Genomic DNA, 24107 nt, shown 5'->3' with positions numbered 1-24107 from the left:
AGAATTGAAAGAAAATAAAAATCATAAACATTTCTCGACTAGACATACTTAATAATCGAAATTTTGCACATTCAAGCACAAGAAGCAATGATAATTCAATAAGGAATTAATATCATTTAATATTCACTTTATACAAGACGAACAACTAGACTGATTGGGAAAGCAGATTTGCATGAAAATAATCATTTCTAATAGGGTTTTTTTTTATCCATAATGTCATACTTAAAAGTCCCAATAGCAAGACAAAAACTAGAGATAATATCGACTTGACTGGTCTGTAAGCGTTCAGAAATAAAAAAAAATTTTGTTTTTAGCCAAAGATTTCTATCTTTAATGAGCTATACCGCATCAGGTGTCAGACATCGCACACAAACAGCACTTTTAGATTAAAATTACACATCTATCAAAGACAGTGATTCTCAAACTTTATGTGTTTACGAACCCCTTAGGCTTCTCTGAAGTAACTACGGACCCCCCGTAATTTTTAAACCTAAAATGCAATAAAGAACATAACATAGAGCTATGTGAACAACCTTAAAATTAGCTGCTACTCCTCAGGTACGCAATACATCTAAGCAGCACAACATAGAAATCAAAATAAAAGCTAATACTTCATATACTTTCCCCGTGAGTACTTTAACATGAATCAGTATTCACTGGCATGTAATTTTACACTATAATGTCGTATGGTCTCAGTTTCGGGGCTTCGTCCCTGGGGGCGTAGCCAGTAATTTTCGAAGGGGGGGGGTGAAATTTCTATTTGGCATAGAAATTTTTTCAATTTTTTTTTTTGCCGTTTTCAATTTTTTTCATATTTAGGAGAAACCTAGGAATTTTTTTTAATTTTTTTTTGCCGTTTTCACTTTTTTTTAATTTTTTTCCTATTTAGGAGATACATAGAAATTTTTTTTAATTTTTATTTTGCTGTTTTTAATTTTTTTCAATTTTTTTTTATATTTAGGAGATACATAGAAGTTTTTTTAATTTTTTTTTTGCTGTTTTTAATTTTTTTTATATTTAGGAAATACATAGAAATTTTTTTAAATTTTTTTTTGCTGTTTTTATTTTTTTTTTTATATTTAGGAGATACATAGAAATTTTGTTTAATTTTTTTTTTTTGCTGTTTTTAATTTTTTTTTAATTTTTTTTTATATTTAGGAGATACATAGAAATTATTTTTAATTTTTTTTTTTGCTGTTTTTAATTTTTTTTAATTTTTAATTTTTTTTTCACTTTTCAAAATTTGGAAACACTTGGATTTATAAAGAAAACCTATATGCATTAGGAAGGATTAAGGGTTGGATAAGTTGAATTATTTATGCGATTGTTATTCCATTCCAATACAGCAAGATTAGGTACAGTTTTGTCAATCATGATAAACAAGAAATGCTGATAGCAGTAAATGAAAATTTAAAAGGCTGACATACACAAATCAAAAAATGGAAATTTACAATAAGCATTGCATGTCATTGTAACATGTATCGCAATTATAATATAAATAGAATTTATAATTCACATCTGTTGTTACTTTACATAGATGAGGGGACAAAGTTACACCGGGCTCCGGCAAAGTTCTCAGATACTAATTTTCTCTCTCTGGTTAGGAGCATTATGTCAAACCACAAGGTGGAGTCAACAGTAAATAATCATCACCCAAGTCCAACATTTATTATAACAGCCATTAATTCCCAACCTACTTAGTTTATCACTCGTTATGGGTTTGCAAACAAATTTGCAATACTAAACTTCATAGGGATGTTTTAAAATATATAAACTCAGTATATACCAGCAGTTAACAGGTTAATTTGAGAGACTCTTTGGGTAAGATTGCGATAAATTTTGAAAGATTGCAGATAGATAGTAGGTAGTACAAACAAATTACATGGTAGAATCAGGCCACCCCACTAAAAAAGCGAGGAAAATAGCAACAAGTAACAGAAGTACAGCAATTGTGAACAGCAGTTGATTTTGCCCCTGAAAAAAATAATAACTTTAAATTTCATTGAAATTACCTTTCATTGGTGAGTCTAATTATCAACTTGGACTGATAATGAAATGATAAGTTTGGTGACTAAAAATACAGTTTTTCGTGTAATCAACTACTGATATAAGGATTATTAACAATCAATATTGCATTTACCTGCTGTAATCCTTGTTGACTTGTGTGTACGTTTCCTCGTCCCATTATGTGCACTTGTTCCAAATCCCCAAAAAAGTTGTAAATTACTGGTTGATGATCTGCACGAAAAGAACAATGTTATTGGAAATACCTTGTCAGGCAATTAATGTTTCATTTTTCATCAGTGAAATAATGAAAAGGAAGCGACATGATATGGTTACCACTGACTACAGGATTAATGGTCATCGATTAGTTCATGTATGAAATAGGACATAAAAATGAATGTTCTCCTAACGATGTATAGCAAACAGAGGCAAGCTCTATACAATGCTGGGGTTTTTTCAAAGGCATTTTGATATGGACAGAAAAGTGAATTTTCCAGTAATGCCCTTAATTACTCACCTACTGGTTCTAATGGAAAATCAAAATCACGGTCGCATATCTCCTGGTCATTACCATATTTAATCATCTCATATCTGATTTTACTCCTGGGATATTCTTCTAATTCAGGGAGAAGACGGAACATGTAATCATTTCTTTGCTTTCCTAGAAATGTTTTGTCTACTTGGAAGGTATAGCCATTAAGATAATTGAAATGCAAGTCTTCTTGTTCAGGATCAATTTGGAGATTTATGCGAACTCTGTCTCCAGTTCGTAGTAAGACTTGAGGAAGTGGGATAGGAGCAAGTTGCCCTCTCAACTCTTGAAAGTAAGATATGACATGGCTTCGAACAGTCTCACAGCATGTGAAAAATGTAAAATAAAATTGATTTTTGTTCAAAATATAAAGACGATGTTCCATAAGAAGCTCCTGTGTTCCAAATATCAACCACCTGATGGCGGCCATAACTCCGCTGAACTTTCTGCATCGAAATTCTATGCTGTTATCCTCTGTGATTCGATCAGGGTTAATATTATCCCAGTCAGTTTTACTTGAAAAATGTAATATGTCAACTTTGTCTTTATCTAGACCGGTGCACCATGACTGGATTTGCACGATTGCATCTTCGAGGAATTCTGAATCTGCACTGATATCGAGAACTGGTGTGATACCAATGTATTCTTCTGGGCATAGTGAATTGTCAATTCCAACTGACATCCAGACCTTTGTTTGTTTGTTGAAAGTTCCACTAGGAAACGTGACTTTGCATTCGTTCAGTCGCATGTAGCCACCGGCAACTTCAATGTTATCCACTAAAAAATAGATTTGTTTTATAATGCGACAAAAATGAACTATTTCCATATTTATCCTGGGGAAAGGGAAATAGACATGACGTTTCAATCGTATGGTGGACCACGGCCTCTTGTTCGATCGCCGGTCCGCGTCAGATATGGGAATAGTTAACCAGTAATTTGTTACAGACGCATAAAGCCCATTAGGAAAAGGGTGTAATTGGCTACAAAATGAGACGATTGCTAATTACAGAAATAAAATGCAAGAAGTAGCTTGAGCAGCAAATGGTTACTTGGACATTACTTCAAAGCAGGCTCAGCAACTGGGAATGCGACCCAATTTTTGTTAACATAAGTTGAGTAATTTCCTGTGTATTGAGGAGTTCAACAACTCATCCACGTTTAGGAATATAAAAATGATTTGTCCTCATAAATCTAGATTGCTTGCAGGACCAGAGCACGTTATATTTTCTTGAATTGCAATTAAGGGGTTACGTCAGTAACCAAATCTTGAACCACCACAAATGATAAAATAAAAACACTCTGCCTTGGTCAATGAATGTAAACCATTTTCAATTTGGAAAAAATGTGAGGCCATTTCAAACCACTGAAATTACACAACATTGAAATCAACACAACATGAACTTGCATCCACAAGTTTTCAGAATGAAAATACTTCTTGTTTTTATAGTCATGAAAATGGTTTGCTACTTCACCTAATATTTAATGGTCGTAACTTACCTTTGATAACATTACTTGACTGTGTCTTGACTCCAATGTCACCCCATTCATCCCTGGCCCAGACTCTGAAACGATATGTTTCACCAAGTGTAGGTGACTTCATTCTGTACTGAGGAACCTCTGTAGTGTGAGTCTCTCCGAGTTTCACATCATCGCAGAAGATTTCTATGTTGTACAGAACGTTGCTGTCAGATACTTGATCCCAAGTCAAAAGAATGTCTGATTTACTTCTTCGAGATGAAACATTTTCAATTTGCGGCAAAGCTAAAAACAAATATTTCAACTGAGAAACTTCAAATAAAACAGATGTGAGAGCATGCGATACCTTATTTGTAGCAACAGGACTTTTTGAAAACCTCTTGCACATGGCGAAGAATGACAAAGACAGCACACATGCAAAAGATTCAGATTCGAATTTAGGATTTGGCCCGTCAAGCCATTTAGTGTGGCCCTCGTCAACACTCAGATTGTTCCCCATCAACAATGAAATCCAAATCCGACAGTTTATTTTGACAGTTCTGACAAAGCTGATCCTAACAAACTATGCAAACCGCCTCATATAAATATAGGCATAGGAAGGTGTTCAATGTAGAAAAAATTTATACAATGATTGCTTTTGGTATTAGTATAATCAAACTGAAGATGGTCTCATTGTGAGTAGATTCTCAAGCACAGCTAATGTAAGAAACATATGATTTTCAGAATAAAAAACAAAAATTCGGAAAATAAACTTCAACTTTACATTCTACAAGGGGTTACCTTCTACTCAGCTTAAACTAAACAACACTTTCATTCACTGTCAGGTCATGACACTTTCGCTATCTACCGCATGTTATTCAGTGTGTTATCACTTTATCACTATCTCTATTAGTTGACTTTGATAATGATAGTGTTTAACGAGTAATTATTTTTCATGATTTTAATGTTGTATGGCAAGTTTTGAATGTTGGCACATAAATTTTTTTTTAAATTGGATTGATATTTTGCGATATTAATATTTTGCCATAAAATTCGGCAATCACTGGCATACATCATTCGTTTATTTTTTATATTTTTTTGAGAATGTCACTATTTCATTTTGTTCTTGGTGTATTTTGTGTATATTTTCAAAGTAAACTCATATGTCCCATCGTTTATATTAGTATAATACATGGTAACATTGTATGAGGCGAGAGCAAAAGCCCTGAATTACTCACCCATTGGTTCCACTGGGAAATCAAAATCACGATTGCAAATTTCCGGTTTATAACCATCCTTAACCATCTCGTATCTGATGTTAAGTTGGGGATATTCATTGAGGACAGGGAAAAGCAGAATCGTGTATTCATTTGCTCCACATCTCAGGAAGTTTTTGTTTACCAGGAAAGTATGGCCATCAGGAGGATCAAAATGCAAATTTTCTGGTCCAGGGTCAATTTGGAGTTTCATGTGAACTCTGTCTCCCATTCGTAACAGGATCCGAGGAAGATGTAAAGGAGCAAGTTGTGCACCCATGTCTCTATAATAATGTCTGACAGTGTTGTGAGCAGTCTCACCATAAGGGAAAAATGCAAAATGAAATTGGTTTTTGTTCGAAATATAAAGACGACGTTCCATAAGAAGCTCCACTGTTCCAAATAGCGACCTCTTGATGGCGGCCAGAACTGGGCTGAACTCTCTGCATCGAAATTCTATGCTGTTATCGTCTGCGATTCGATCAGGCTTAATAATGTCCCAGTCAGTTTTACTTGAAAAATGTAATATGTCAATTTTGTCTTTCTCTTGACCGACACACCATGACTGCATTTGCACGATTACATCTTCGAGGAATTCTGAATCTGCACTGATATCCAAAACTGGTGTGATACCAATGTATTCTTCTGGGCATAGTGAATTGTCAATTCCAACTGACATCCAGACCTTTGTTTGTTTGTTGAAAGTTCCACTAGGAAACGTGACTTTGCATTCGTTCAGTCTCATGTAGCCACCGGCAACTTCAATGTTATCCACTAAAAAAATAGATTTGTTTTATAATGCGACAAAAATGAACTATTTCCATATTTATCCTGGGGAAAGGGAAATGGACATGACGTTTCAATCGTATGGTGGACCATGGCCTCTTGTTTGATCACCGGTCCACGTCAGATATGGGAATAGTTAACCAGTAATTCGTTACAGACGCATAAGGGGAGTAGAGCCAGTAAAGTATTGGTTTCTGCATAATTATTCCACATAGCAGTTTAACATAGTACAGTCAAACCTCAGTAACCAAATCTTGAACCACCACAAATGATAAAATAAAAACACTGTGCCTTGGTCAATGAATGTAAACCATTTTCAATTTGGAAAAAAATGTGAGGCCATTTGGAACCACTGAAATTACACAACATTGAAATAAACACAACATGAAATTGCATCCACAAGTTTTCAGAATGAAAATACTTCTTGTTTTTGTAGTCATGAAAATGGGTTGCTACTTCACCTAATATTTAATGGTCGTAACTTACCTTTGATAACATTATTTGACTGTGTCTTGACTCCAATGTCACCCCATTCATCCCTGGCCCAGACTCGGAAACGATAGGTTTTACCAAGTGTAGGTGACTTCATTCTGTACTGAGGAACTTTTGTAGTGTGAGTCTCTCCAAGTTTCACGTCATCACAGAAGATTTCTATGTTGTATAGAACGTTGCTGTCAGATACCTGATCCCAAGTCAAAAGAATGTCGGATCCACTTCTTCGAGATGAAACATTTTCAATTTGCGGCAAAGCTAAAAACAAATATTTCAACTCAGAAACTTCGAATAAAACAGATGTGAGAGCATGCGACACCTTATTTGTAGCAACAGGACTTTTTAAAAACCTCTTGCACAGGGCGGAGAGTGACAAGGACAGCACACATGCAAAAGATTCAGATTTGGATTTAAGATTTGGCCCGTCAAGCCAGAAAGTGTGGCCCTCGTCAACACTCAGATTGTTCTCCATCAACCATGAAATCCTAGTCCGACAGTTTATGTTGACAGTTGTGACAAAGCTGATCCTAACTAACTATGCAAAAATTGATGTTTCAGGTGTCCCACTAAAATGTCACATAAATAAGATTTTTTCATTGTGTGAATTTTAATTCTTTTTGTTTATGGAAAAAAAATTGTGTGGCACAGTTAGATGCCTGAAGTTAGTTATATGGCCCACCGACGAAAAATGTTTCACACCCTTGTATTATTCCAACATCTTAATGCAGGGGTGGGCAACATACGGCCCGCGGGTCGGATCCGGCCCGGGACGAGATTTTGACCGGCCCGCTGACTGTATCCAACCACACTCTGTAATGTGGTCCGACGCATCATTCCTAAAAGTTGCCGATCTACTCTCACCGCACTGTCAGTGCAAGCTGGTAAAATAAACAATTGCCTTAGTGAACAAACAATTGCGTTAGCACACTTGTTAAACAAACAATATAAGGTCAAAGCAGAAAGCGTTGTAAACATTCCATAAACATAATCCATATTCACATAAACAGATTTATTATTTTGTCAACCAAAAACAAACAGTCATCAATACGAAAAAAATACATAACACAAATTAAATTGCTTCGGTATTGACAGGAGGGAGCGATACGACCATGAGGTCATCGAGGTCAATTTCCACCCTATTTTCTGAAGTGATTAAGTTTCACACTGAAGATGACTATTGGTTGGTCTGTCAAATAATACTTTTAAAAATTCGATGTAATCTTAGAAAACTATTGAGGGAGGGCATGTTTTATTGAGAACTCATTTACACAATAAACGTTCTATATGCTTTAGATCAGTGGTTCCCAACCGTCGGTCCGTGGACCGGTGCCGGTCTGCGAGGCTTTTTTGCCGGTCCGTGGAAAATTTCATTTTGTTGTTTTTCTAGCGCCTCAATCGCTTTACCGAAGCCGAAAAGACGAAGTTACGTTGGTTTATTACGCAATATCTCTTCCGCCGTCATACGTGCGGGATGGCCCGGCGATGTCTTGGCGCCGAGTAATCATACTTTTCGGTTCATCGCGAAAGCGCTCCGTCAAATCTCACAAGATTCAGAAGCCTGGAAATCAGCATGCGTGCTTTTACCGTTCTGCATGCTTTTCTTGATTAATAGGTCAAAGGTATGTTGGTTTATTATGCAATTTCTCCTCCGCCGTCATATTGGTGTTTGATAAGTGCGGTATTAATGGCCCGGCGACGTCTTGGCGCTGAGTAATCACTTTTTGCTTTTTTGGTTCCGATTCATCGTGAAAGCGCTCCGTCAAATCTCGCAAGATTCAGAAACCTGGAAATCAGCATGCGTGCTTTTTCAGCTCTGCATGCTTTTCTTGATTAGTCCAAATCCATCCAAATAAAAAGTTATGAATATTTCTTTATTTAAACCAGAATTAATCAAGATAGACAGTATAATATTCCAGAGCATCACCATGAGAATCTAATAAAGATTGGATACCGAAGTATTTTTTGTAATCATCTGGCCCGCCGGGACTTTATTTTCCCACATCTGACCCGCCGACTAGAGAAGTTGCCCACCCCTGTCTTAATGAATGCGCTTCCTCATAATCACAAGCATTTAGCTTCATAAGGCTGACTTACTATGCTGAGTTGGCTTTGCAATTTGTTCAGTTACTTCGTTATCTGATTGTTCTGCTTCTTCTCCAGACAGCGGGAGTTCACTTCTGAAGATAAAATTGGAAAATGCAAATGTATTAGTTTTGGTTCATTGGTTAAAATAACAGCTCCTTCTACTCGATTTCAAAACCTTTCTCCTTACCAAGGGTTTTAAAGATTGTGCGCCAGGTAGAGCATGGACTTTATACGAAAGATTTCTAACCTGTGATAGATAATAAGTTCAATACCTAAAACACTGGGCCATCAGTTCCACTAGTGGGCCTCAGCAATTTGCTATGTGTGCCCCGAAAATTACCAGAATTGTGTTAAACATAACTAATGTGCACATATCAAGTATAACATCTTGCTTTGAAAAGATGTGTTCAGAGCAGCATCCGCACACCTCTCATTAGATGAATAAGTGTAAATGTTATGAAGTTATATTTTTTTAATGGCATTCCCTTTCCTTAGGCTCACATATTTACAAACTTTAAAAACCAAAATACACATCATCGATCAAAAGGCAGCAAGCTTTGTGTAAGTGTACCGCAATTTTTTGCCTGGTAATATAGCGTCATACAGACATAAAGTTTGGGAACCGCTGCACTGGGCCATCACCGTCCTTGACAATTTAAATATAGTTGAGCATTACATACCATGGCAATATATACCACACCAAGTTTAAATACTGTTATATCTAACCTGGGGCTTCCTATTTCTTGTAAAGTCCTCACAATTTTTCCAGTATTCTCAAAACTGTCACATGGTGATCCTTAGAAAGAATAATGAATAATTATAAAAAAATGATAATTTAAAAATATGTTTTTAACTATTTAATATCGCTCACCACAAATTATGATAAAATTTCTTATTTTATTTAAAAAAGAGAGGTAAGTCAATAATATGAATCATACGTCGAACCATGGCCTCTCATACGGTTACCAATGCATGTTGGGTATGGGATTAGTTAGTCATTTATTTGTTTCAGGAGTTTCGTGGACTTGAAGCTCAATCAACAAGGAGTTACGTGAACCACTCTACGTTGCCAAGAAATTCAGCAATCCTCTCGCACATAACTCAGCCCGCCGATAAGAGGGTGCTGAAAAATTCTTTCTCTGTTTGTCAGTTAAGCACTAGTGTGTACGGTTTCAATAATTTTCTATGGTTAGAACCAGGTCATGTTTGTTTCAGGTAGAATAATACTCACAGCATTAATTCTTAACAATAAAACGGTAATTTTATTCATTTTGAACAACCATTTAACTGAAAGGTTGAAATAACCTATGAATATGGTGTGATAAGTACTGCGCTGTATGTCCATGGATTAGTTAACAGATCTGTTTTCCAGTCTGGCGCCCTTTTTCTGAATCGACAAAACGAAAGGGTCATAAATCAATCACTTTATCTTGTGGTAGCTATTTTCTTTTTGGAGTGCCCAATTAGGGATGGATAGGGTGTGTTTCATAGCACCAGCCAGTTTTTAGAAGGAATAAAACAAATAACAGCTGGCAGTACAAAGTCAAATAAAACCAAATAAATAAAACCACCCCATCAACCATGAAATCCTAATCCGACAGTTTATGTTGACAGTTCTGACAAAGCTGATCCTAACTAACTATGCAAGAACTTGATGTTTCAAGTGTCCCACTAAAATATTACATAAATAGGATTTTTTGATTGTGGAAATTTTTTAATTCTTTGTTTGTGTGGCCCAGTTAGATGTCCGAAGTTAGCTGTATGGCCCACCGACATAAAGTGTTTTACACCCCTGTATTATTCCAACATCTTAATGATTCAGCACTTTCTCATAATTACAAGCATTTAGCTGACTTACTATGCAGAGTTAGCTTTGTAAGTTGTTCAGTTACTTCTTTATCTGATTGTTTCTCTGATAGCAAGAGTTTACTTCTGAAGATAAAATTGGAAAATGCAAATGTATTACCGTAATTTTAATACATTCATCAAAATAACAGCTCCTACTACTCGATTTCAAAACCTTTCTCCTTACCAAGGATGTTAATTATTGTGTGTGGAGGTAAGGTATGGACTTTAAGCGAAAAATTTCTAACCTGTGATAGATAATAAGTTCAATACTATAATCACTGGGCCAGCGGTTCCACTAGTGGGCCGCAGCAATTTGCTAAGTGTGCTCCGAAAATTAACATAATTGTGTTAAATATAACTAATGTGCACATATCAAGTATAACATCTCGCTTTGAAAAGATGTGTTCAGAGCAACTACGCACACCTCTCATTAAATGAATAAGTTTAAATGTTATGACGTTATATTTTTCTAATGGCATTCCCTTTCCTTAGGCTCACATATTTACAAACTTTAAAAAGCATAAAATACACATCATCGATCAAAAGGCATCAAGATTTGTGTAAGTGTACCGCAATTTTTTGCCTGGTAATTTAGCGTCATAAAAACATAAAGTTTGAGAACCGCTGCACTGGTCCATAACCTTCCTCGACAATTTAAATGTAGGTGAGCATTATATATCATGCAAAATACTGTTATATCTAACCTGGGACTTCCTACTTCTTGTGAAGTCTCCACAATTTTTCCAGTATTCTCAAAACTGCCATATGGTGATCCTTAGAAAGAATAATAAATAATTACAAAAAATGACACTATTCAAGACTCTGTTTTGAGCCACCTATTTAAGTATTGTTTATCAGAATTTATAATAGAATTTCCAGTGAAATTAACTACTAGATTTTTCAAACCTCACCAAATGTTTGGCAAGTGTTATCGTGTTTGATCTGAATTTGCAATTATTGAGCGACTGTTACGCGTTTTTCAAGTCATAATACATTTGATTGTATGCAGTCAAGTAGACTGTCATTTATGGGGATATGGAGAACACAGGATGTGATATTCTTTCCTAAAGGTGCCATCGCGTCAGAGCATAATAAGAAAAATATCGCGTCCACAAGTTTATTTTTAGTATCAACATCTGTGACAAACTGTGATCCAAGTGAACACGGTTAAAGTTGGTACAGAGTGATCACCAGTACAACAATAATTATATAATAATAACTATAAGTATAATACAATTAGAGGTGTTCCCGTAGTATTCGTACCAAGATGGCGCACATCCTGAACATAGTATGTGTACCAGGTTAGGGTTACCAGGTTGTGCGCCATCTTGTTACGAATACTACAGCAGAGCCCGATTAAGCAGAAATTGATTTAAGTACCATTGATTAAGTGCCATGATTGAAATCATGCCACAGCACCACCCAATTTTAAAAAAGAATTGTAACCTGCTCTTGAAGTTGTGGTTGGAAGTTGTTTGGAAAAAACATTGGATGTAGCATCTGCTGACTTTCTTTGACTTTTGAGTTTTGTGCTTCCATCCAAATCAATTTGTAGTTTCTGTAATGAATGAAGTTTTCAAATAAGAATAGTACTGAGCACGCAGAACAATATTTAAACAGACAATGGTATTTAATAATTCCTGTGCTGAATTTTAATGCATCTTATCATACCATACTGTATAAAAGAACTCTGCTCATTCTAAGAATTTTTCCATTTATTGAGAAACTTTCAAAATTTGCATATTTTGATAACTCACAAAAATGACAGTTCACACTCGTTGATTTATTAAAATAATGAATACTGTAAAAATTTAGCAAATTTAAATTAGTAAACTTCTGATTTAGACTTCTGCTTGACGAACAGAAACACAAACGAATCTTACTATGCAATTGTTCTTTGCATTAGAAATCAAATAAACATAATCGTAATATAGCAAATATTGAATATGTGCACCACCACCAAATTGACCGAATTGACTTTAGTTTTAATAATTGCTTCAAAGAATTGAAATGATACCAATGGAAATAACATAAACTTCGGTGGAACTTTACTCAAAGTGTTCAGTTCAGCGTGAATAATTCATATTTTCATTTTATTTCAGTTTTTACGCAAATCGTTGATTTTATGTCTGACCCGTAGTTTACATTTTATTTATCCCAAAAAGAATTTCAAACCTGAGATCCAATTTCATCCAATTGATTCTGTAATACTTCTTTATCTTCCTCTGCGATCTTCCATCCATCCAGCGACAACCTCTCTGTAACATTAGGAAGCAGATTTTCAACTGCAACAATATCTTCATGGTTTGCAATATGACGTGTATCTGTATCCAGAACCAACTGATTAATCTGTTGAAATAAACAAAAACAAAGAACAATCAGACATGAACAAAATACATAACAGTCATATTCATCCTAGTTTTGACAAATCCATTTTATTCATATTATACAGAAATGCATTGTAACATTACAATAGGGCCTAGTGTCAAAAATTGGGGTTTTCATCAAATGAGGAACAATATAGTCAGGTGACAGTTTTGTGGTCAATTCAAGTGTATTCCATCTCTTGGTAGCATTTGTGATCATTAAAGAAAATTTTAAAATCGTTGTTAACTCGGAGCAAGAAAAATTGTAATTTCAAAATTGTAATTACATGAACAGACAAGCTTTTGTGACATTAAAAACTAGCCCGATGTCAGAAGATTGCTTTGAATCTATAAATTTATAAACGCCAGAAGTCAAATGTTGCTTTGAATGATAATTTATAAATTCTGTACAAAAGACTAAAAAGTTAAAGTTTGTCACAAGGTTTGCGGTGAAAAGGCATGATTAATTTATCTCAAAGGCCTCATCTGTCTCATTTGGATTTACTGAAATACAAGTGAAAAGTACAACCCTTTTTGATATCGGAATTACTTTTTTTATTGTATATTATGTCAAAAGATCTATAGCGTTAATAGTGCTTTAGTGGCTGAAATATATGTACTTTCAGGCTTTCAGAAAATGGTTATTCTACTTCCATTTTTTTCATTTTCCTCCTTTCTAACAGATATCAGGGCAATTATTGAGTACTCGAGAATAAGAATACTTTGCCCATTTGCTCTAATATGTTTTTAAAAATCAATTAAACTTATAAGTTCAAAGTACAATGTAGGGCAATTTTACAGGACAGGACTCAACAGAACCAAATTGGTCATGAGAATTGGTTATTGTGTATTTCAAATATATTTTCAAATAAACGAGTAGGCCTGATAGCCTGATAAAACAGATAAATTTAAAATTGTAGGTTTTATTTAATTTTCACCATGTAATCCAATTTTGAGTTATAAAGGTAAAAAACTTATTACAAAATCAAACTCAAAATTTCGTCCAACCCCTTTCAAAAAAAGTCAATTGTGTTATTATTATTGCGTTATACCTCTGTTTTGCCCAAGGATGATTTGAAAGCTTGTAGTTGATCTGATGACAGGTTACAGTTGCGAAGTCTCAACACTTCAACACAGGATTGATTGGAAAGTATTTGTCCAACTGATGATAAACCTTCAACTCCCATCTTGGCGTTTTCATCCAGCCACAACTCCATGATCTGAAATGAAACAAGAACAATTTAAGATCATGTTCAGACTGTTTTTAAAACTTGATGGGCAGATTGTACGAAATGGAAAGCTGCTCAAAGTTCAGCGTGAAAGACAAAATTTCAAACTTTGGACAAAAAACGGAAAAATATTCCAAAATTAAATTAAAATAGCAAAATCAGCAACAAATTAACAGGGACAGTGGTTTGCAACCTTTTTGGAGCGGCGCTCCAATGAAACATTCCAGTATGTCAAGAATCCTCATGTGCAATAGTTTTATTGCCTTTTATTAGCTAAATTGTATAAACCATGAATATAGATTAATAATATAGACTCTCAGATTTGAATGGAAATTTACGGAAAACCACAAATGTCTGTAACAATTCAGTGAAAACTTTCAAACCAAAAATATTTTTTTATATAATTTAACATATACCGGTGATTAATATATGGTGAAATTCTACTATATAGTAGTGTTGACCATCTGGTAAAGCTTCATAAAAATAGGTTCATCTGATGTAATATTCACTAATACTCTTCGACAATATCTTCAAAGTTCTAGGATATAAACTTTACCTAAACATGCTACAAATCTAACTGGAAAACATTTTTCATCCAAGTGCGATGAAACATAACATAGATGCCAATAAATCTGTTATATCATGTACACTTTTGTAAACAGTTGCAATTCATAATACTTCGGTAACATTTATATAATTGTTTCTAAATGAATATTCTTGTGTTTTCCCTGATTTCAATTATTTCGAGTAATACATGTAATAATGTTTTTTTATACGACACCCATTCCACGCCTTCTGTTTCGAACAAGGCTCTTTATAACAGAGGTCAGCAAATAGTGGGCCGCAATCACATTTGGGCCGCAAGACTTCCACTCTGAGCCGCAAAACTATTTGAAAATTGCAATGAATATAAATATTTGTAGTTATCAGCCCAGAGTCTGGAACTCTCATTAGGCAGGATAAATGCAATTATTTACTATTTTGTATGCAAGGTACCATTTTGTATGCTACAGTTCAGGTGATTTATCATAATAAAGTGATTTGATATTTGTGTCACACAATATGTACTCGATGCAAAGTGCTTACGATGCATTATAATTAAAAAGCAAGTCTTAACTTGGGTGGAATTCTTGTCGGTTGGGAAGCATTGCAATGAGTGTCTAATTTCACCACTTGTGCGTTTGAATATTATTTAACAATAAACTTTGTGGACGCAACAGGAAATTTTTGTGAAAGTGGCAGCTTCAAAATTTCATCTAATATGTTCTTCATTTTTTGTGTGTTGCGTGTAATCTGCCCAATTGTAAGGGCACTCGTTTTTATTTTCTGATCTCAATTCAATGATTGAAAATTTAAAGTCTACAGAAAGCAAACTTTCTTTGAAATCAGTAACATGAAAGTTATGTATTTTCATTCACCGTATTTTCCGGTACAATCATCGCCGATTTTGACTACCGGTATTTTCTTGTCAAAAGTTAATCCAATCTCAGTAATAGTTTGAAAAATTCAGTCTTGTAAATCAGCATACTAGCCGAAAATACGATACATAGTAAATAGTAGCAGTAGTGGTGCACTTAAATATAGCTATAAAATTTTATAATTTCAGGGATAGCAGGGTAATTTAATAATTAGTATATGAATTAATTCAAGATAACTATTTGCAGAAACGCATTAGATCTTAATATCCTTTCTATTGAGGGACCTACTAATTTAAATTCCGCATATATCGTGAAAGGGGTAGCGGTATGTTAAAAAATATCTAAAGGGGGTCGCGACGCAAAAAAGGTTGGGAACCACTGGTATATAGTCATGATTCAGCTGCTTAACTTGGGTGACCAATGCAAGATAAAACTACCCATCAGATATTGTTGGCTATTTGAGACCCCAAACGTTCAAAAACAAAACTTGAATGATATTTCAGGGTATTAATAAAATTCCATTTGTTGTCTCTACACTGAGTCAAGTCAAGTTTATTTTTTTCAACCAGTAAAAAAAACATCACAAACAAAAAATAACAAGAAAATGATAATTTACACAATTTTACTGGGAAAAGCAAGTTGAGGGGAACAAAAGCTGGTTATTGAGAAGCGACACCTAAAGTTCTAATATCTAATTCAGAATTTTTAAGTTAGAATTTTTTAAAATTTGAAACTACTGATTTTGACGGAGGGTAGCGTATGAAATATCTACGGTAACTAACACCGCTTACAGGTGATTATATAGTGGAGTTTACTGAGCCATGTGAGATAAGTTATAAGTTTCTATATAATCCTCTCCTCTCATTGTTTTTTTGCCCTGTATTCAAACCTGGTAATTTTCCAATGAATATCTAATTACAAAAACTAACTTGAAAAACTATTAAAATAATTGTAATAACTAAGCAGCTCTTAATATTTGTTCTGATTCTCAGAACCTGCTCGGACTCGAAAATTTCATTTGACCCATCAACATCACAAATTGCATTATTAGGCTATATTAAATTACTGACTCACAAATATACATTCTATCAAAGAATATACCTTGATTATATACTATGTTTGACATAGCTTCACCTAAAACAAAACAATATTTAAGACTCTTACGGCATAAAACGCAGTTTCAGAGTTTTTAAAGGTGTCAGTTTTGTTAACTGGTAGTAATAGAAAAACACGATTTAACGAAAGACTAATATTAGGCTTACCTAAATGGGATATAGTTGAGTGAGTTATTAATTTTTCAATATTCTCAAAATTTTGAAAAGACGGGGTAGTTCAACCCCGAATCCCCATGGCTATGTCACCTGGCACCAGAAAAGGGCATAGCAACCCAAATTGGGAGGTAGGGGGGCGCAATTTGTTTAATTTTACATGACACTTACTCCGATTTTCACTTTAAACCGATTTTCACTTTAAAAATAGGCCAGGTAAGCGGCAAGCAGCCACTTATATCTTTAAGAAGCTCCTCTCAAACTTACTTCAGTGTTGAAGTTATCCTAGCAATATAGACGCGAAATATATATATCCCAGTCGGTTCGTTTGGAGTAAGGATTAATATTAAACAAAAAAATGTTGAATTATCAGTGCTTTACTTACAGGTAGAGCAAGTTAGTGTTGAAAAAGACACACAAAATTATGTCTCACAGTCACAGCTAATGCCACAAACTTGCTTTTCAAAAATCATTTGAGAGAGGACGGGCTACATCTATGACACTGAGTATATTTTTTATAGGTAATTATACAGTTACTCATTGTTTTCAATGAATTATATGAATAATTATCAAAGAATACAAGTTCTAATTTTCTATAAATGCAGTACTCCCAAAGTATGTGAACCAAGATGAAGACACCGGAACGTAGTATGTGTACTAGGCTAGGGTTAGGCCAATAATATTATTCCAATTTTCTTTATTTTAGTTCTATTACGAGTTCAGGGACTAGCCAAGTGACTCGTGTAATATTTGCACCTGAAATTATGGTCTAACCTTAACTTGGTACACATACTTCGTTCCGGTGTCCGCCATCTTGGTTCACATACTTCGGGAGTACCAAATTTATAGCAAATTAGAACTTAATGTTTTTGACTGATTTGTTTTTGTAGTTTTGTGATGAAAATGCCAAAGCAAGTTTCCTGTGTATTGTGTTCAGTTTAATTCCGCTTCTGCCTAACACCAACCTGGTACACATACTACCTTCTAGTGACCGTCATCTTGGTCTACATAATTCGAGAGTACCAATTCCTTAGATAAAAAAAGTCAACTGTACAAATGAGAGCATATTATCAATCCATTTTCAGTGTTCATTCTAATTCTATCCTAATCGTCTTTATATTATAAATACACAATACATACATATATATGTTCATTTACATTTTACTGAAAACACTATGATATATCTAGAAGTTTTTTGTAAAATTTGATTGTAATCAAAGAAAAAATGGAATGTAATTCTAGTAAGGCTTCATTCACTATGAAATGTTTTTAATGATTAATGAAAGGTTTTTAATTTGACATAAAAAGAAAATATAATCAGAATAAATTAATATATTGCTTAGCAGTGCATTATCGAGAGTAAGTTATATGGATAGACAGACTGGATCTGATTCTGATTTTTGACCAAAATTCAAATTTCAATAGAAAATGGAAGTTTTTCATCTATTGGACTGAATACACTAAACTGAACAAAGCTCTTAGTATCGAGCTAATAGTTTTAGACCCTCAACTGAAAGAATCAAAAATAGTTATTTAATTAGGTTTAGTGTAATTTTAAAATTGAGAAAGCAGCCAAATATAGTTGAAATGAAAATATATAGGTATAGACTTTCAGAAACATTTTCATCATCATTTGTGCATAGTACCAACATTTATTGTTGACACAAAATAAGTTATTATTAATAACTATCATGCTGAAATAACATGTCGAACTGAAATAATTTTTTCCTCTCCTGTAAGCACAGATCTGGATGTCTTATTAAACTCAAATACTCTTTACCAAAGCTTAAGAAAGTCCATTGCAGCACATACAACTTTCTAACAGTCGACACTTTTATTATATGATGTTCTTTCAAGCCTTCTAACTCTGAACTTCGAACAAGCTTTCATTGATATATAAGAGATACAACATTTGGAAGGACTAAAACCTTTCTGATATAAAATTATAGAGGATTTAAATACGACATTTTTAACTTGCAATGCCACTATAAAAAGTGTTTTACAAGTAAAAATTCTTACTGTTGCTTGGAAAATTTCGGATTTTTAATCTGGAACAATAAGGATATCAAATTGTGATGATGAATTTTTGCGTAAGCAATAAATTTGTCCCAAAATATGCTAACTTTGAAAATTTGTAAATCAATATGAAACTTTCAAACATTCAATTGGTTTTACAACCACATCCTGAACAAGACATTTGGCAAACAATCAGTGATATTTGGAAATGAATAAAGATTCACACATAAATAGTTAAGACTTTTCCACAAATTATGTCCACATTGGTTGTTACAGGTGTTGGAATAAGTCTACTCTCAAAAGTAAACACTAATATTCCTACCCGACCTTGCGACGTCCTCCAACAGTCCAAAGTACTATCATTTGTAAACAAATATCAAGCTTGACACGATACCGGAAAAATTATATGAACGCGATGCATTTACGTACATGGCATGATCACACAAAACGTCGAGAATGTAGCAAAAAAGAAAATGTATAGTGTCGAGAGGTAACGTGATAGGCACTCGCATGTCATGGAATGTTTCAATTAAAGAATTTGTTTTAAATTGAAATAACAAATAATAGCGCTGGATTAACAAAGTACAACTGATGAAGCACCCCTTTGATTCGTGAAATTGTGGCAAAAGTGAAGGAATTTAGAGAATAAACTCCGTGGATCTTTTGTATAATGCCAAATATTTAAGGCAATTATAAATATCGATGATTAGAAAATGCGCTTTGCTAATTATAATACAATTATTTTGCATTTCCGATAGAAAATCACTTGAAACCGCCTACCCTTGCTGGAAGTTATTTTATGCCAAGAGGATCCGATGTTAAATATTGAATATTACGATGATAACGCGCTACACCCGCGTCCGCTATAAGCAAAATTTAGTTATTATGATGAGCACTACAGGACACAGAATGTATATATAGCGCAAATCAATGGCCAGCCGGGCATGATCCGATGAAGGATTGGCTATCATATAAACGTAGTAATGCGATTGGTTTGAGGGGGTTATATTATGATTTTTCCTTGTCAGGAATCAAAGGAAAACTCCCTCTGTCGAGATGTATTTCTCAGTTGGAAAAGTAGTACCAATAACGAAGAAATATAAACAAATATTCCACTTTACCAATTGTTTCATAAAATTGTCCACGATCTCATGGGCAATTTTAATTTAATATCTTTCAACTTAAGTTAAAATTCCCCTATTGCGGCCCGTGCGGGATCTTAATTATTTACCAAATTACACTGAATGTTGCCAAGATGAATATCTACCGGTAATTCTTCAATTTTGTACAAACTATAATATAGTTGAAATTTGGACAATAATTGGACATAATATATTTGAGAATTCACGAATTGCAATCACTGGACAAGCTCAGTTTAAACACGAATTTTGCGATTATTTTAATCGTTTTTGCATCATGATTTATCAGAATACTTATTAATGAGTATCAGGCTCGGAAAAATAAACAACTAAGTCCATGGTAATGTTTGTCCGAATTACATTTTTTTGCGAATACAGTCGACATGGTATTTCGCAACCTTAACCGTTAAAAAATTGCAATTTATTGAATCTTTGGACGATTTAAAGATCCCACGCAAAAGCATGTAATTCTTAATTTACGCTCATTGCCGAGTATGGAATATTGCTGAAGCGCACACAGCAAGCGTGTCCCACGTATGATCAATGCTTATGACTTTTTTTCTCCTTGGACGTTTGACAAAGTGAGGCAAAATAACTTATTGTTTGCACATGCTTCGCTTGTTGAGTGAGACAACAGGGTAATGCATTGTCAACTTACGGTCCATCCACCTTACAGAAATATTAATCACGAAAGCATAGTTGACTAATATTCAACAAAATTGGCATATACGAAAATAATATGGCAGAACATCGCTTTTCACTCATGAAAAATAATGTATCGACTTTCTTTCAGCGATTCACAAAATGAGTGGAATATTCTAATATCACAAATGCAATCAAAATAAATTAGACATCTTATCTACCTTATTCAAACTATATTTATCTAGTAAATTCTTTATTTTATGAATTTTATATCGTTTCACGTCACGATCATCATTTAAATATGAAAAATATCTCACTTTACTAATTGGTTCATAAAATCGACCACAGAGGCAGTGAAAATTTCATTTGATCAAGTTCTGAACAAAATCCTGTATTGCGGCCTTTTTCATTATTTACAGAATTATGCAGAACATAGCCAAGGTGAACATCGAATTCATCATTTTTTTACAAACTATGAAATGGTAGTAAATGGTAATTTTCAGATGGGAATTGCACATAAAAATTGGGAAAATTCCTGAATTGGATTGTTGGTTTAGTGCTTATCCTTGGACAAGCTCAGTTTCAGCAAGTATTTCACAATCATTTCAATCGTTTTTACATCATGGTTCATTAGGATACTTATTAATAACGGAAAAACTACAAATACAAGGCCAGGGACAAACGGAAACTTTACGCACAGATACATAAAAATCAACATGTTATTCACAATCCAGACTGCAATTCAGGTGAATCAAACCCAAAATACTCCAGTACAAAGGTATGTCTACTCAAAATATGTTTGACTCTGCCGAGTGTGGGATATTGATGAAGCACGAAAAATGCATGTTCCACCCATGATCAGTGTTTTTAAAGTTACCTCATTCATGCTATTTGGGGCAAAGTAACTGATTGTTTAGGAATGGTTTCCGTGTTAGCTCAAGCATGTTTATAGACAGTGAAGTAAAAATAGTTGTGTCAGCGGAATTCTAACAATGAAGTTGGGTAAAATGAAGCAATGGTTTACAGCAGTGGTTTCCAACCGCCGATTGGTGAAGCTGTTTTGACGATCCGCGAGAAATTTTGATTTGTTATTTTTCTACCACCTCAATCGATTTACCGAAGCTGAAAAGACGAAGTTACGTTGGTTTATTATGCAATTTCTATTCTGCCATCGTGTTGCTGTTCGATAAGTGTGAAAAATGGTATAAAAAATCTTCAATCAAAATTTAACATAAAATATTTTACCATGTAGCCTAGATATCCAACATAAACACAAGTAGAGCTGTTGTTAGTGAGATGGCAATCACAATCAGCACCGCCACACGATAGCACAGTATTGATAATTCAATAATTTGAGACTGAAATTGGAATGAGAATGATAAACGCCTTACAAACAATCCTTTAATAATTAAAACAGGCGAGTGGGTAATTCCCACTTTTTTCATCGTAAAATTTTAAAGACATATTTTGTTCAATTAGAATTAGCTTCTAAAATTTAGTATATCAGGCAAATGTGTAAAGCAGATCACTTTACTTAATGATAACAACAAATTATTTTTGATATTTGAAAGATACATGTTTATGTGGTTGTCATGGCATGGAACAGATACATTACAAAAACCTTTTCATTAACCCTGTAACATGATATGCACTCACATGTAAGAGCGCGTTCTGTGAAAATTGATCGCTTTTTAAAAAATACAAATGAGAACAGAACACAAAGGTATAAGGCTTCCGCACAGATTTTTATTTTTTTTTTGAAGCAAATCATGAATGTGCCAAATATAATCTTCGTTTAAATCGAATTACTACCAAATAGCTCTTAGAATTCAATAGTTATAATCTTACAATACAAAGGAACAAAAAAATGTACCAAGCCATCTACATGTGAAGTATTGATCAAATAAAATCCATTAGATACAGTGAAATGCAATATTATTTTATCATTCATTCATATTAGTATGTAAGATAGTTGAATTTGGTTTTAAATAATTGTGTGTAGCAGTGGTTCCCAACCTTCATACATAGACGGAACGGTAAGATAAAAAAAAATGACCTCATGGACCGGCACCAAAATATTGAGAAGACGGACACAAAGCAAGGAATTAAAATAGAAAATACATGGATGAGCTCTCATTTTATTGAGTGCATTTTTGCTTGAAACACTTCTGAATTATAAAATTGCGGCGAAAATAGTAATTTCAAAACTAAATGTTTCAAATCAGATATTAGAACCTTGAGTGCCGCTGCTCCAGCTTTGGTTCCCAGTGATTTCCCTTCCCCAGTACAACTGTATATTTGCCATTTTCTCATATTCTGTGTTTGAATGATTTTTTATTGGATGGAAAAATAAACTTGACTTCGGCAATAGAATAGCAAATTGTTACATACAGAATTTGGCTTAAGAATGAAAATGTTTGATTTATCATTTTTTATAAATAAATGCAAAATTCTACTCGTGCCTCATTTATACTTGTTTTACACTTGACCTAGCAAGTGACATAAGAGAAATTTAAGGATAGTAAAAGTATACACTTTGTCTAAAAGTCATACTCATAAAACCCAACTTGAATAATATTAAATAAGGAAATTTTTAATCACAACAATTTACCTAGACTAGGAGTGTGCCACAGGCAGCCCGAGGGCCCCAACTTGACCCGCCGCCCTATTTAGTGTGGCCCTTGTCAACAATTAGATTTTCCCCATCAAGCAGAAAATCCTAATACGACAGTTCATGTTTAAAAAAGTGCTCACATGGGTAATAATACATAATGTTTTACCAGTCAGTTAGAGGCTGATTTTAACAAACTATGCAAGAACTTGAAAAGCGTTCCACTAAAATGTTAAATAAGAAAAATTTTGCATTGTGAGTATTTTAAATTCATTGTGTAAATTTTTTGTGTGGCTCAGCCAGACGTTGAAGTTGGTTATATGGCTCACCCACAAAAAATCTTGCACCCCCCCCTGATCTAGAGCTCAGTAAAATATATTTTTGGACAAAATACTGACCTTTTTCAGGTATCCCCTCCCAGAATTGAAATTTGTAAATCATCAAAAACATTTATCGCTGGTGAATAGTAGAAAGAACAAAAAATAAATAAATGTTGAATCTAAAATGTAAATAATCCAATAAAATCTAACTCACACAAAACATCACTCAGATAAGTTATAACAAATCTATACCATAGGAACACTTGTGATTTTACTTACAATTCAATTTCACTAAACAATTCAATTGCTATTCTAGGTATGAGGATAGGATAGTAAGTCAATGGTATCAAATAAAAAACAGTGGACCAAGCGTAACTTAACCATACATAGGTATACTTGTGATTTTCTTTACTTGCCAGACAATGTTTGTAAAAGCAACACATAGTAGATACGCACCCTGTTACGCTTCACAACCTCACAATGCCTTGTTACGGTCTGTTGCTTTTCATAGCAAAGCCCAATGTTAGAGTTGTATCGGCATCCATTAAAACATAATATTAATAAAAGTATCACGTAATAGATACCCACCCTCTTTGTTTACAACCAAACAATGCCTGTTTTTTGTCTATTGCTTATCTTG

The 24107-nt window shown here is 34.1% G+C and overlaps 1 protein-coding gene across 2 annotated transcripts; it reads right to left on the bottom strand.

Annotated features, from left to right (window-relative positions):
* Nucleotides 1-1108: 1108 nt before the first annotated feature.
* Nucleotides 1109-23672, bottom strand: LOC120334961 (uncharacterized). 2 transcript variants are annotated; one of them, XM_078115509.1, is made up of 14 exons: nucleotides 23546-23672; nucleotides 13877-14044; nucleotides 12634-12807; nucleotides 11905-12016; nucleotides 11163-11232; nucleotides 10469-10542; nucleotides 9337-9406; nucleotides 8620-8702; nucleotides 6520-6783; nucleotides 5230-6021; nucleotides 4034-4297; nucleotides 2522-3313; nucleotides 2141-2238; nucleotides 1109-1974 (listed from the first exon to the last, which is right to left on the bottom strand). In XM_078115509.1, exons 2-14 carry the CDS (start codon nucleotides 14039-14041, stop codon nucleotides 1879-1881), a joined length of 3054 nt encoding a protein of 1017 aa, XP_077971635.1. In that variant the 5' UTR covers nucleotides 14042-14044; nucleotides 23546-23672; the 3' UTR covers nucleotides 1109-1878. The 2 variants fall into 2 exon arrangements, with proteins under 2 accessions (XP_077971635.1, XP_077971629.1); XM_078115503.1 differs by lacking the exon at nucleotides 23546-23672 and adding an exon at nucleotides 14470-14626 and having other exon boundaries at nucleotides 1110-1974.
* Nucleotides 23673-24107: the final 435 nt, after the last annotated feature.

Source organism: Styela clava, chromosome 1 (assembly GCF_964204865.1).
Source record: "Styela clava chromosome 1, kaStyClav1.hap1.2, whole genome shotgun sequence".
In the NCBI taxonomy this organism is placed as follows: Eukaryota; Metazoa; Chordata; class Ascidiacea; order Stolidobranchia; family Styelidae; genus Styela; species Styela clava.
Note: the sequence above shows the minus strand (reverse complement) of the source record. Positions and strands in the feature narration are given on the sequence as shown.

Excerpts from the sequence above, each read along its gene's own strand:
- LOC120334961 (XM_078115509.1), bottom strand. The coding sequence starts at position 14,041 with ATGGAGTTGTGGCTGGATGAAAACGCCAAGATGGGAGTTGAAGGTTTA. Across the intron at positions 12,017-12,633 it reads TGGATGAAATTGGATCTCAG|AAACTACAAATTGATTTGGA; the intron begins GTTTGAAATTCT and ends CATTCATTACAG. Across the intron at positions 6,022-6,519 it reads GTCAAATAATGTTATCAAAG|TGGATAACATTGAAGTTGCC; the intron begins GTAAGTTACGAC and ends CTATTTTTTTAG.